The following is a 15,000-nucleotide window of genomic DNA, read 5'->3' on the forward strand; positions in this document are numbered from 1 at the left end:
AAGAACACCAGTGAACCACACACTCTCTCCCCCTCCCTCCAGCAGTACCGTGCTGTTGTCCAGACGCTGCACGGCCACCGCCCCCCGCCCCACGTCATCCGCCAGAGGCCGAGTGGACAGTGTCCAGCCCATGGTGGTCAGTCCACTGTGGGGGTCAGCGGCGGTCACCACCAGGGTCATGGTGGACAGGTCAGTGCCGTCGTGCACGTGCAGGTCCTCTGTGTCCCAGCGGCCCTGCAGGCCCGAGATGCTGACGTCAGGACCCGTGCGGTCAATGCTGACCTGAACACTGTCCTCCTGGAGAAGGGAACAATGGACTGTTGTGCAAACTGATCAGCTGGTCAACACTGGATCACAAGTCCATCACTGATCACTGGGTGAACACTGGATCACAGGTCCATCACTGATCACTGGGTGAACACTGGATCACAGGTCCATCACTGATCACTGGTGAACACTGGATCACGTCCATCACTGATCACTGGTGAACACTGGATCACATCCATCACTGATCACTGGTGAACACTGGATCACGTCCATCACTGATCACTGGTGAACACTGGATCACAAGTCCATCACTGATCACTGGTGAACACTGGGTCACAAGTCCATCACTGATCACTGGGTGAACACTGGATCACAAGTCCATCACTGATCACTGGGTGAACACTGACTGGGTGAACACTGGATCACAAGTCCATCACTGATCACTGGGTGAACACTGGATCACAAGTCCACCACTGATCTCTGGTGAACACTGGATCACAAGTCCATCACTGATCACTGGGTGAACACTGGATCACAAGTCCATCACTGATCACTGGGTGAACACTGGATCACAAGTCCATCACTGATCACTGGGTGAACACTGGATCACAGGTCCATCACTGATCACTGGGTGAACACTGGATCACAAGTCCATCACTGATCACTGGGTGAACACTGGGTCACAAGTCCAACACCTGACCGATTCCGTCATGGCGCCTCCTCATGTTTATTAGTGGATAAACAAACTGATAAACAACATGGGAGCATGGGCCACAGACTGTTCACAAATGTGTGTCATTCAAAAAAGTAAAGAACGAGGAAAGGATACGCATACACACCTTAGAGTTGTTCATGACGTCAGAGGCTCTGACCCACACGTCATACGTCTCCCCATCGTGAATGGACAGCGGGAGACATGTGGTCTGGGCGAACAGGTCATTGACCTCTGTGAAACCTGACCTTGGCGCCCCATTCCGGCTCCAAGAAACCTGAAAAGTAAATGGCTTTTTTTTTTAGGCATTGGGGACTTACACTACAGTGAGTCTCGTCTGAATGAACACACACACACACACACACACACACACACACACACACACATTGTGACGAATGAAAACCATAAAGTCCTACGATAAACCAAAGCAATCCAAATCATCCATGACGTGAGCTTATGAACAAATTACCCAGTCGACATCAAAGTTCAGAATGGAAACGTTCAAAGCCATACGGATATACCTCATGAAGTTCCTTTTTATTTTGGTCTGATATGATCCTTTGCTCCTTTTTTTTTTCATTGTTCTATTTTATTTTGTTTTATTCACTTCATTATTTTGTACATTTCCTTTAATGGTAGCCCCCATATCATACTTTACCCTCTTGTGAAACCAGAAAAAGCCATAGACAACAACTGACTATTAGGGGCCGTATTCAACAGACCACTATGCCTGCAGGTAAATTGTACCTGCGGGTAATCTGCCTCAGGCAAGGCAAACAGCTCGAGGGTAAGCAATAGCTGGTGTTCAGGAACACAAGAACCTACCCACGTGTCCACGAACCCAAAGGCAACCCATACCATCTGCCAAGGGTGACTGCCTGCGAAGTAAAGGTAAATGTGGCGGATCCTTTTGTAGGAGTGTATTTGTTGGGAAAACAGGCGTGGTTTGCGGACGGCACGTGTTTTGCGACCTCTCTGAACTCGGGTGCGGGGAGAAGTAAAACTGAGAGCACGCACAGAAGGGAATCACCGGAATTTTTAATCACAGATGGGTAAGCTGCCTCAGCTCACCGCGCGTGTCTTGAAAACGAAGATAGCTTAACCTTCAAGATGGACTGTACCCGCGGGTCCCCACCATGTCAAAGGTAACTTGCCTGAAGGCAACATGACTTTTGTCTTGAGTGGACGACACTTTCAGTTCTACACTATGTGAAGGCGCCACATCAGAATTACAGTTTGAGTGTGCGTGCCAGCTGACAGGGCCAACCAGTGTACGTGTCTGACTCGTCTGGTGACCGGTCGCTTCCTTCACAGCTCTCGTTATTCTATTGATGCAAGACTTTTTGTTGTTGTTTTTTTTAGTCATTCTTCCTGTGAGCGATTTCAGTTTTAAATCCTTTTGTGGGAATACCCGTTGTTTTGATACAGCATAAAGTCTACCGCACTGCATTATCTCTGTAATTGTTCAGCTCTCTCTCTCTCTCTCTCTCTCTCTCTCTCTCTCTCTCTCTCTCACCTCAAACTTGGTGACCCCAAGGACGTTGTCCGTCCCGCGGACTGGCAGAACGCCAGAGGTCTGGTCGTAGTTCCCGGTGATCTCCCGGCCAAGGTCCGCATCGACCTTCTGCAGCAGGTTGTTGCTGTACATCTCGCTGTTGTGGAAGCGGCCCTTCCAGTCAACACACAGTGGCTTGGAGACGTCCGTCTGCCATCGGTTGTTGGTCCTGGGTTTGTGTGAAACGTTATCATGGAATTATCTCCTTTTTTCAAAATAAAATTATTTTGAATACATTAGATGTTGTGTAGCGACTAATCATGGCTCAGTCCTCATGCTTTGACATCTCCTTGAAACTGAAAACTGAAACTGCTAGCCCTACATACACAGACAATGGGGAAACTTCGGGCTTAGAGCCGAATTGACAGCTGCTTCATCATTTGTATTCTGTGTCATTCAGTCAGGCTTCAATCCCACGCGCATGTGCGTCAACCCGCACTCCCTCAATGCACCCCTCCCCACTACATACATGCACACATACATATATATATATGAGTGGAATTTTACTGCGATATGTTTTCTGGAGTTACAACTATATTCTTGCCTTGAAATATTTTACGGTGCATTACGTGCATGCTACACACACAACCAAGGTTTATCGTCTCACCCGAATGACTAGCGTCCAGACCACCACTCACAGTCTAGTGGAATGGGGGTGAGGGTGGGGGGTTGCTCAGAAAAATCTGGCGAGTGTGGGAAATGATCCAACACCCTCAGATTGTTTCACTTCCCAGGCGGACACGTCACCTCCAGACCATCACAAAACATACATGAATTAACTTAACAAGCTACAGTAGACAGACAGACAGACAGACTGACTGACGGAAAGACAGACAGAGAGAGAGTCAGACAGACTGACAGACAGACAGACAGACAGACAGACGTACCGAGGGTCAGCGTGAAGCACCGTCAGACTGGCAGAGGGCAGGAGGTCCACGGAGGACGAGTTGTCCAGCAGCAGAAGACGTCTGGCGTAAGCCACGTTGCCCGCCACGTCGTGCACCTCCAGAAGCAGGGCGAACATGCGGGCCTTGTGTTGCTGGGGCAACGTGACCTGCACCCGGTACGGCCCCCCTCCTCTGCTGGCTGGCCACTCTTGAGTCAGGTTAGGCAGAGCCCCGTGCTGAACAGCGCACACACACACACACACACACACACACACACACACACACACATTCCTTGGTACAGGATTGGGGAAAACACAGGTTTCAAGACTCACAATCGAATATAGAAGAAGAAGATGATGATGATGATGAAGGGGGTGGTGATGACGGTGCATGGACGCATGTATGTATGTATGTATGTATGTATGTATGCAATGTGCTGTATTTTTTCGCACCCACTCAAATGGGGATATGGCTTTTCTGAATGACAACCTGAGTCTGAATCGTTCACACACACACACACACACACACACACACACACACACACACACACACACACACAAAAGCACACACACACACACACACACACACACACACACACAAGCACACACACACACACACACACACACACACACACACACTACCCCCCTAACCCCCCCCCCCCCACACACACACACACACATACACATTCCTTGGTACAGGATTTCTGGTTCTGGGCACATACAGGTTTCCTTACTCAGAATGGAATATACAAGAAGAAGAAGATGAGGAGGAGGAGGAGGATGACGATGATGATGGGTGTGGTGATGATGGTGCATGGACGTATGTATGTATAATTGTATGTATGGTGTTGTATTTTTCGCACCCACTCAAAAGGGGGTATGGCTCTTCTGAATGGCAACCGGAGTCTGAATCGTTCACACACACACACAAGCACACACACACACACACACACACACACACACACACACACACACACACACACACACACAAGCACGCACACAAACACACACAAGCACGCACACACACACACACACTACACTACACCACAAACACTCTACCCCTCCATCCCCCGGCCCCCCTCCTCCCTCCCCCCCCCCGCCCCCCCCCCACTGTTCCCATCTTGACCCAACCTGCACGGACAAAGACCGCTGTCCGACATCCACGCCGTGAACTTCCAGACGGAACTGGACCAGTCCTGACGCCGACCTGGAGCTTCCACCCGACGGGGTGGGGTCCGTCCACCCGTCCACGGTGACCTCCACGTGGCGCGAGCGGGAAAGCCGGGTGGACAGCGCCAGGGGTTGCTGCAGAGGGGTGCAGGACCCAGTGGTGTGCGGGGTGGACGTGCAGTGGGCGGGCTTGGCGTCGTCAAACAGGAAACAGACGTCCCTCGTTGCGTAGGTCTGCGGGAAGGTTTCGGTGCCGTAGTGGTTCCCGCTGCTGTCCTTCAGCTTGTAGTAACCTCCGGCGGTGGCCGTCATTCTGGCGCACAGCCTGTTGGAATTGATGACCACGTGTGACTCATAATGTTAGCAAGTGGTTGGTTCATGTCAGATGATAACGTGACTCATAGTGTTAGCAAGTGGTTGGTTCATGTCAGTGATAACACGTGACTCATGATGTTAGTAAGTGGTTGGTTCATGTCAGTGATAACACGTGACTCATAATGTTATGAGGCAGTTGGTTCATGTAAAAAAAAAATCCTTATAGTAGAAAGTGATTGGTTCATGTCAGTGATAACACGTGACTGGTTCATGTCAGATGATAACGTGACTCATAATGTTAGCAAGTGGTTGGTTCATGTCGGTGATAACACGTGTAGGAAATGGTCGGTTCATGTCAGTAATAATGTGACTCACAGTGTGGAAAATGGTTGGATCATGTCAGTAATAATGTGACTCACAGTGTAGGAAATGGTCGGTTCATGTTGTGACTCACAGTGTAGGAAATGGTTGGTTCATGTCAGTGATAGTGTGACTCACAAGACAGGAACTGGTTAGTTCATGTCACAAATAACATGATTCACAAAGTAGGAAGTGATTGGTTTATGTCACTCATAACGTGACTCATAATGTTAGGAAGAGGTTGGTTGATGTCAATGATAACATGACTCACAATGCAGGAAATGGTTGGTTCATGTCAATGATAACACAAATCATGATGTATGAATTGAATGATTAATGTCAATGATAACACGATTCATGATGCATAAATTGACTGATTAATGTAAATGATAACACGAATCATGATGCATAAATTGATTAATGTCAATGATAACATGATTCATAATGCATGAATTGACTGATTGTCAATGATAACACAAATCATAATGTATGAATTGACCCATGAATGTCAATGATGACACGAATCATGTTGTATGAACTGACCGATTAATGTCAACGATAACACGAATTATAATGTATGAACTGATTAATGTCAATGATAACATGAATCATGATGTATGAACTGACTGATTAATGTCAATGATAACATGAATCATGATGCATGAATTGACTGATTAATGTCAATGATAACACGAATCATAATGTATGAACTGACTGATTAATGTCAACGATAACACGAATCACAATGTATGAACTGACTGATTAATGTCAATGATAACACGAATCATAGTGTATGAACTGATTGGGGAAACCATTTCCAGAGACGCAGGCAACTGACTCACAACCGGAAGACCCGGAGGAAGCTGGTGAACAGTTCTTCATAAGTATGCACAGAGTTGAATAAATGTATGTATATGTGGCTGATGTATTTATTCCGCGATGTGGGGATATGGCTTTTTCTGAAATGAACACCCGAGCCTGAAACCAGGACACCAACCTGTCGCCGTCCTTCAAGCTGTACTGTGGTAAGGTCAAGGTCTCCTCGCAGTCGTGGAAGTTTCCACCAGTCACAGGGCTCATGGCACTGACGCTTTGCTGACACACTGGTCGTCCACTCAGCTCTTTATGCATCACCGTGGTTTCTGATCCTGCCAATTGTGTCGAGGTAGTGTCAAGCATTGGGTGTAAATAGTGAGAAGAGAGATACATAGAGAGAGAGGGGAGATAGCGAAAGGAAGAAAGAGGCAGTACGGACAGAGACACAGTGAAACAGAGAAAAAGAAGTCATTCAACAGATGGACTGGGGCAGCCAAATGCACTGACCTTCGCAACAGAGCTGTGACATTTGAGGGCACATGTGTGTGTGTGAAATGGGGTGAGTGTGGTGTACTCGTGCACAACCGTGTATGTATGTATGCATGAGGTATGTATGCATGATGTCTGTGTGTATGTATGCATGGCGTATGTATGCATGTATGTGTGTGAAATAAAATACAAATTTTAGAATTCTTATTTCATTAGCAACACATGCGAAATGGTAGGTCCGTCTGGAAAAAAACAACTAATGGAACCCACAGAAGTGTATTACCTATCAATGCATATGTATACCCACATATACCATGTGGAGTGATGGCCTAGAGGTAACGCGTCCGCCTAGGAAGCAAGAGAATCTGAGCGCACTGGTTCGAATCACGGCTCAGCCGCCGATATTTTCTCCCCCTCCACTAGACCTTGAGTGGTGGCCTGGAGAAATACATTACAATCCAGCACCACTAAAACTGCTTGGACCTTTCCAGAGGGAGCAAAAATTGAATCTGGAGATTCTGTCATTATCTGTGGAGATCTTAAAATGCGAGATCAGAGTTATGGGACCAACAGAACACCAACCCGCGAGGACTGGCACTTGAAGAAAGGTTTGATGATGATATGGATACTTACAAAGCGTCTCTCCTCGGTCGGAGACCAAGCTCTATGCACTGTATAAACACGGGGTCATTTGCACAACAGACTACCTACCTGGGTAGAGCCGACTGACGGCTGCCATTGGATGCTCATCATTCCTTTCCTGTGTCATTCAATCATATTTCAGGCACCCCAACAGGCATTGTAAGCAAACAAAGAGACAGCGACAGTGCAACTGACATCCTTCTGCCATCTTTAAAAAAAAAAAAAATCAACGCAGGAATCAGTGCAGAGACGCTTCCGCATCAAGGCAGTGATCACCTCCAGGTAGTTTTCAGTCAACAAATGCCATCAAATATTCCGAAATATTCGAAATCCGAAGACGGGCGCAATAGCCGAGTGGTTAAAGCGTTGGACTGTCAATCTGAGGGTCCCGGGTTCGAAGCTCGGTGACGGCGCCTGGTGGGTAAAGGGTGGAGATTTTTCCGATCTCCCAGGTCATCACATGTGCAGACCTGCTAGGCCTGAACCACCTTCGTGTGTATACGCAAGCAGAAGATCAAATACGCACGTTAAAGATCCTGTAATCCATGTCAGCGTTCGGTGGGTTATGGAGACACAAGAACATACCCAGCATGCACACCTCCGAAAACGGAGTATGGCTGCCTACATGGCGGGGTAAAAACGGTTATACACGTAAAAGCCCACTCGTGTACATACGAGTGAACGTGGGAGCTGCAGCCCATGAACGCAGAAGAAGAAGAAGAAGAAATCCGAAAATTCTAAAAACCGCTTCCCACTGACTTGCTGGAAGGTAGGTTGTGTTTGGTGAGAAGACAGGACCTCGTTTTTCTTGTTCACAATTAAAAGAAAAGAAATACAAATTCTGGACAGAACACATACAGTGATACTAACTATACCATCGACGTTTTTACTGCATGTAAATATCCTGAAGACTGAATTAACTGGAATGAACATAAAAGAAACATTTAATCGATCGTATCTTCGTCAGCCCGTTGTAGACTTGTTCGCGCAGATCTAGAGATCTACCATGCGTTGCGATGTGCCTGAAGCGATGGCAACGTCTCCTTTACCGCACGAAATAAAAGAATAATCGAGATATAATAGAACATGATTTAAACGGCGTTATTACATCCAATACAATCACGTCTATTTATAGCACGAAGAAGAAAGCAACAACATTACTTTAGATATTATGTTTAGTCACATGACGTCAGATGCGTCACAGCAGTGGGGATTAGTGTGCTGAGCATGCATGGTTAGATCCACCTCGCATGCCCTTTTTTTTTCACCCAAGCTTATATATATATATATATATATATATATATATAGAGAGAGAGAGAGAGAGAGAGAGAGAGAGAGAGAGAGAGAGAGAGAGAGAGAATGAATGAATGAATGAATCTTTATTTTCCAACAGTGAAGACATTAGCACTTTGGCCGACTTACACATCTGCCGTTGATCTAAGAGATACACAAACACATAGGCATATAAATGTTGCTATACTTAATACATGTATAATGTACAAGTATAGCACAGCTACAGAGATAGAGAGAAAGAGAGAGAACACTTTTCAATGATTTTTCAATCTCTTTTTCTTTACTCCTCATGATTCCTTTACTGGATAAAGCGCGAAGCACAAGTGTGTCATGAGGGCTTTGCCTCTCGTTGTTAATGTTTTACACAATCCTAAGGTGGGCTCTCAAGGACTGATAATGCACATGTATTGGTAACCACACCCGTAACAAAACAAAAAAAACAACACACACACACACACACACACACACACACACACACACACACACACACACACACACACACAATATTTCATTAGCCACTGAAAAGATTTTGAATGATTATTCATTGCTTAGAATGTTTTCGGAAATTTTAAACTCCAGTCCAGTTGGTATCCTCCTTTGATGTTTTATAATTAATGTTGTTATTTATATTTACATTGTTATAGGTTAATACTTGTTGATATGCATATACATATTCTCCTTCCCATGACACCTCATTCAATACACACCACAATCTCTTTAGACCTTTTTCTTATAATATACTTTTCCTCTGTTACATAACATGATTTTTTTTTTTTTTTTTCACTAATATTCACATGCATTCCTTTCCTTCATCCACTTCTTTACTCCTTTCCGTCTAAAAACACTTATAGTGAATAGACGTTAAACTGAAGATAAAACACACACACACACACACACACACACACACACACACACACACACACACACACACACACACACACACACACACACACACACACACACACAACAAAAAAACCAAAAAAAACCCACTGACCTCCTCTAAGTGCCACCTTGACCACAGAGATGTTGGCGCCGACGATACCGATCTTGGTCTCAGACACATAGGACACGTAGGAACCAAAGTCTTTCTGGAAGTCGGACTTGAGAACGAAGGACAGTTTAGCCGGCTGGGTGTTGACGTATTCGTCCTGCTGGCTGCTGCAATCCGTCTTCGGGCCCGCGTGGGTAGAGCTGGTACTGTGTCCTTGACTATCCGTCACAGACACCCGACAGGTGTTCAGATCCGGTTTCGTGTTCCCTGATGATCAGGAAAACTATGTAAGATAGGTCAGAGATGGATGGATAGATAGATAGATGAAGAAAGAAAGAAAGAAAGAAAGAAAGAAAGAAAAAAGAAGTAAGAAATGTTCTTGTCCATTTAAAATGTAACCATTCTGAGGTATTTGTATTTGTATTTCTTTTTTATCACAACAGATTTCTCTGTGTAAAATTCGGGCTGCTCTCCCCAGGGAGAGCGCGTCGCCACACTACAGCGCCACCTCTTTTTTTTTTCTTTTCTTTTTTTTTTTCTTTTTTTTCCTGCGTGCAGTTTTATTTGTTTTTCCTTTCGAAATGAATTTTTCTACAGAATTCTGTCAGGAACAACCCTTTTGTTGCCGTGGGTTCTTTTACGTGCGCTAAGTGCATGCTGCACACGGGTCCTCGGTTTATCGTCTCATCCAAATGACTAGCGTCCAGAACACAACTCAAGGTCTAGTGGAGGGGGAGAAAATATCGGCGGCTGAGCCGTGATTCGAACCAGCGCGCTTAGATTCTCTCGCTTCCTATGCGGACGCGTTACCTCTAGGCCATCGCTACAGGCTATAGCCTGGACATCATCTGTACGCTTTGCGTTCTAATATAAAAATGGAAAACGATGTACAGCCAACATTGCAGAATGGACATGAAAACCCTCTGCAGAGACCTCGGCTTTGACACACAACCCGACGAACCTGCTGAACAGTTCTTCTGAGCGGCTTCCCAATGAATCTTTAGAGTTCAGGGAGAAGAAGTAGAAGAAGAAGAAGAAGATAAACGCACTTATGCACATGAAACAATACTACACGCATGCAAGCTACACAAAAACACAAGATTAAGATCCTCACATAGGCTACAATTACATACTCCGAACACTGTCGAGCGAAAAAAATGTCCATTTATCGGGCGATAGACAGACGGACAGTACATCGATATAGAAAAGGATATAAGGCTTCATGTTAAAACAAAAACCATAAAAAAAAGAAAAAAAAAATCAGACAAACTAAATAAATTTCTAATGTAAGTGGATAAATAAAACATTACTACAACAACAGGAACAAAAAAAGTAAACAACAACTATTTCCCCACCCAAAGTAAGCAAGTCAGTAATTAGTAAGAGAGCACATAAATAAATAACAAAATCTTGTGAGTCATTGACGAAGAGCTCCCAAATAAGAACATGAATAACTAACTAACTAAATAAACTCTCTCCATACGAACGGCGAAAGAGACGGCGCTAACAGCGTTTCACCCCAATTACCACCATCAAAATATTGCAAGCGGAAGGCTCTTATACTGAAGAGGTGAATGTTGACAAAGAATACCACAATTCTTACGACGGAAGCTAAAGGTTGGGTCATTGAGACACCCACTGGACATCCGAGAGGTCTGTGTAGAGGAGAAGAGAGGACTGGCCGTACTGAGTGAGTTAACGACCAACTTTCCATATGTAAGAACAATGTGGAAAGAAAACGAAAAATAACAACACAAACCAAACAAACGAACTGTTCAGTCGCTTATTCGGGAACAACTGCGACTTGACAGTTCCGGTTTCTTTATTGCTGTTGTTCTTTTACGGCACAGGAACTTGAAAATGGTTTGATACTGTGTGTGTGTGTGCGTGTGTGTGTGTGTGTGTGTGTGTGTGTGTGTGTGTGTGTGTGTGTGTGTGTGTGTGTGTGTGTGTGTGTGTGTGGCCGCGCGCGCGCGCGCAGAGTGAGTTGATGAAAGAGAGAGAGAGAGATAGAGAGACACAGAGAGAGAGTGTGTGACAGCGAGTGTTTGGAATGGGTATGTGTGTGTATGTGCGTACACGCGCGTGCAGATACGCGCGCGCGCGCGCGCGTGTGTGTGTGTGTGTGTGTGTGTGTGTGCGCGCGTGCGACAAGATCAACGAACACGCGCGACTTCGTGTTTTGGCTGTGTAGTAACCGAAACAACATCTGATTTAAACAACAACAACACTGCATTACTTACATCGGCAACGTTTTTTAAAAAGCAAGTTCTCGTCTCCGTAAGTATAATCGGTGATTGAATACTTGAAGAATCCATCCCTGCACTGACAGTTGTAGGCCAGGTTGGGGGCACAGTCACCAGGCCAGCAGTGGTGAGGGTTCCAGGAACACACGCCTGTAACGACGTGTAACATGAGCACGCTGTTTGTAACACCATGTAACATGAGCACGCGTTTGTATCACCATGTAACATGAGCAGACGCTTGTAACACCATGTAACATGAGCACACGTTTGTAACACCATGTAACATGAGCAGACGCCTGTAACACCATGTAACATGAGCACACGTTTGTAACACCATGTAACATGAGCATACGTTTGTAACACCATGTAACAAGCAGACGCCTGTAACACCGTGTAACATGAGCACGCTGTTTGTAACACCATGTAACAAGCACACGCCTGCAACACCGTGTAACATGAGCACACGCCTTTACCACTATAATTTTAACAAAATAGGTGTTGGTTTTCAACTTTGTTTTATTTATTAATAAAGGGTGGGTAAAGGGTGGAGATTTTTCCGATCTCCCAGGTCAACATAATGCGCAGACCTGCCTGTGCCTGAACCCCCTTCGTGTGTATACGCACGCAGAAGATCAAATACGCACGTTAAAGATCCTGTAATCCATGTCGTCGCTCGGTTTGTTATGGAAACAAGAACATACCCAGCATGCACAAACCCCGAAAACGGAGTATGGCTGCTTACATGGTGGGGTAAATAAACAAAACGGTCATGCACGTAAAATGTTAAATGTTACATGTTTGTATGAGTGTGTAGGTATGCGTGCCTGAAATCTGATTGAATGACACAGGAAACGAATGATTAGCGCCCAATGGCAGCCGTCAGTCGGCTCTACCCAGGTAGGCAGCCTGTTGTGTAAATGACTCCGTGTTTGTAAAGCGTATAGAGATTGGTCTCCGACCGAGGATAGGCGCTATATAGCGCTATATAAGTATCCATATCAATCAATCAATACATATATATATATATATGTGTGTGTGTGTGTGTGTGTGTGTGTGTGTGTGTGTGTGTGTGTGTGTGTGTTCACTGTGTCCAGGGCTCGGCATAGGAAGGCGGGGCCCAATCCTCTCCTTCCGCTGAGTTAACCTTCTCAAAAGGAAGTCAGTTTCCCATTCACACTGAGGCGGAGTGAGGAAACTCGAAATCAAGTGTCTTTCCCAAGGCGACAATTCAGCGCCTAAACTGACATCAGTTCTGATCACTGGTGAACACCGGATCAGGAGTATGACCAGTTCTGCTGAAGAACAAGTTAAAAGAACCAGATAATTTGATACAAGGATCCCGTACTGGGTTTCATTAACTGGGTCTTCAGGAACCAGCGCTAAATTTGTTCAGCGTTAATAACGTTCCTCACTCAACACTATTTCCATAGACCAAGTAGGAACATCCTAAACACTAAGGAACCTCAGCGCAGCAAAGATCGGTTATGCAACCAGGCCTTTATATATGCTCAATTTGAGAATCACACAGTCACTTGGCAAAGAACAGATTACGCTACCGCACGCACGCACTCACGCGCGCATGTAGGTCTAACCCCTTCTTCCAAACCCTCAAAAACTTTTACGCCCATCCTTGGTCACGTAAAGTGTTGCGGGTCAAAGATCATGCAGAGACAGGAAAATAATGAGACCAGTGGACAGACACAGAGACAGAGACAGACACAGAGACAGACAGAGACAGACACAGAGACAGACAGACACAGAGACAGACACAGACACAGAGACAGACACAGAGACAGAGACAGACACAGAGACAGACACAGACAGAGACAGACAGACAGACAGAGACAGACACAGAGACAGAGACAAACACAGAGACAGAGACAGACACAGACAGACACAGACAGACATAGAGATCGACAGAGAGACAGAGACAGACACATAGACAGACACAGACACAGAGACAAACACAGAGACAAAGACAGACACAGAGACAGACACAGAGACAGACACAGACACAGAGACAGACACAGACAGAGACAGACAGACAGACAGACAGACAGACAGAGACAGACACAGAGACAGAGACAAACACAGAGACAAAGATAGACACAGACAGACACAGACAGACATAGAGATCGACAGAGAGACAGAGACAGACACATAGACAAACACAGAGACAAAGACAGACACAGAGACAGACACAGAGACAAAGACAGAGACAGACACAGAGACAGACACAGAGACAAAGACAGACACAGAGACAGACACAGAGACAAAGACAGACACAGAGACAGACACAGAGACAGAGACAGACACAGAGACAGACACAGACACAGAGACAGAGACAGACACAGAGGCAGAGACAGACACAGAGACAGACACAGACACAGAGGCAGAGACAGACACAGAGGCAGAGACAGACATAGAGACAGACACAGACAGACACAGACAGACATATAGATCGACAGAGAGACAGAGACAGACACAGAGACAGACACAGAGACAGACACGGACACAGAGACAAAGACAGACACAGAGACAGACAGAGAGACAGACACAGAGACAGACACACACAGAGACGACACAGACACAGACACAGAAACGGACACAGACAGAGACAATCGCACAGACCGACAGACGTTGGCAGGGAACTTTCATGAACCAGTCTGTCATGGGTTAATCAATGCGGCGAGTCTGTTCCAAGTCATATTGTAAAATATTCAGGTTGAAGACAGTCTTTAACTCTCTCCATACGAACGGCGAAAGAGACGACGTTAACAGCGTTTCATCCCAATTACCATCATCAAAATATTGCAGGCGGAAGGCTCTTATACTGAAGAGGTGAATGTTGACAAAGAATACCACAATTCTTAGACGGAAGCTAAAGGTTGGGTCATTAAGTCACCCACAGTAATAGATGGACAGGACAACAAGAAAATCTAATCCAGGTTCTGTCCTTAGAAACCTATTGTGTATGACAATTATTATAGATATTGGCGCTGTTGTTGTTGTTGTTTACCTTTCAGCAGTTGTACATACCTTTAACTATGATCCTGACAGTGCACGACTCGCTTCCGATGGTATGTATGAATTCTTTATTGCCTTCTGGAAAGCAGTCTCCTGGCTTCAGGGAAGAGACTCCTCGAAATTCCCAGTCATACTCAGTCACGCTAGAAAATGATTCAATTTGAGAGATTTTGGAGGCATTATATCATACACGATATTACACCTGTGTGTGTGTGTGTGTGTGTGTGTGTG

General features: G+C 45.5%; 1 protein-coding gene across 1 annotated transcript in view; it reads right to left on the bottom strand.

Annotated features, from left to right (window-relative positions):
• LOC143288575 (uncharacterized) overlaps window positions 1–15,000 on the bottom strand; it is a 46,695-nt gene that overhangs the window by 23,354 nt on the left and 8,341 nt on the right. The window contains exons 4-12 of the mRNA XM_076597196.1: window positions 14,782–14,912; window positions 11,740–11,892; window positions 9,500–9,763; window positions 6,263–6,413; window positions 4,552–4,915; window positions 3,422–3,657; window positions 2,496–2,703; window positions 1,107–1,256; window positions 49–297 (exon numbers count right to left, since the gene is read on the bottom strand). Of these exons, the coding sequence (XP_076453311.1) occupies window positions 49–297; window positions 1,107–1,256; window positions 2,496–2,703; window positions 3,422–3,657; window positions 4,552–4,915; window positions 6,263–6,413; window positions 9,500–9,763; window positions 11,740–11,892; window positions 14,782–14,912 (1,906 nt within the window). The remainder of the gene's footprint in view (window positions 1–48; window positions 298–1,106; window positions 1,257–2,495; window positions 2,704–3,421; window positions 3,658–4,551; window positions 4,916–6,262; window positions 6,414–9,499; window positions 9,764–11,739; window positions 11,893–14,781; window positions 14,913–15,000) is intronic.

Source organism: Babylonia areolata, chromosome 12, assembly GCF_041734735.1.
Source record: "Babylonia areolata isolate BAREFJ2019XMU chromosome 12, ASM4173473v1, whole genome shotgun sequence".
In the NCBI taxonomy this organism is placed as follows: Eukaryota; Metazoa; Mollusca; class Gastropoda; order Neogastropoda; family Buccinidae; genus Babylonia; species Babylonia areolata.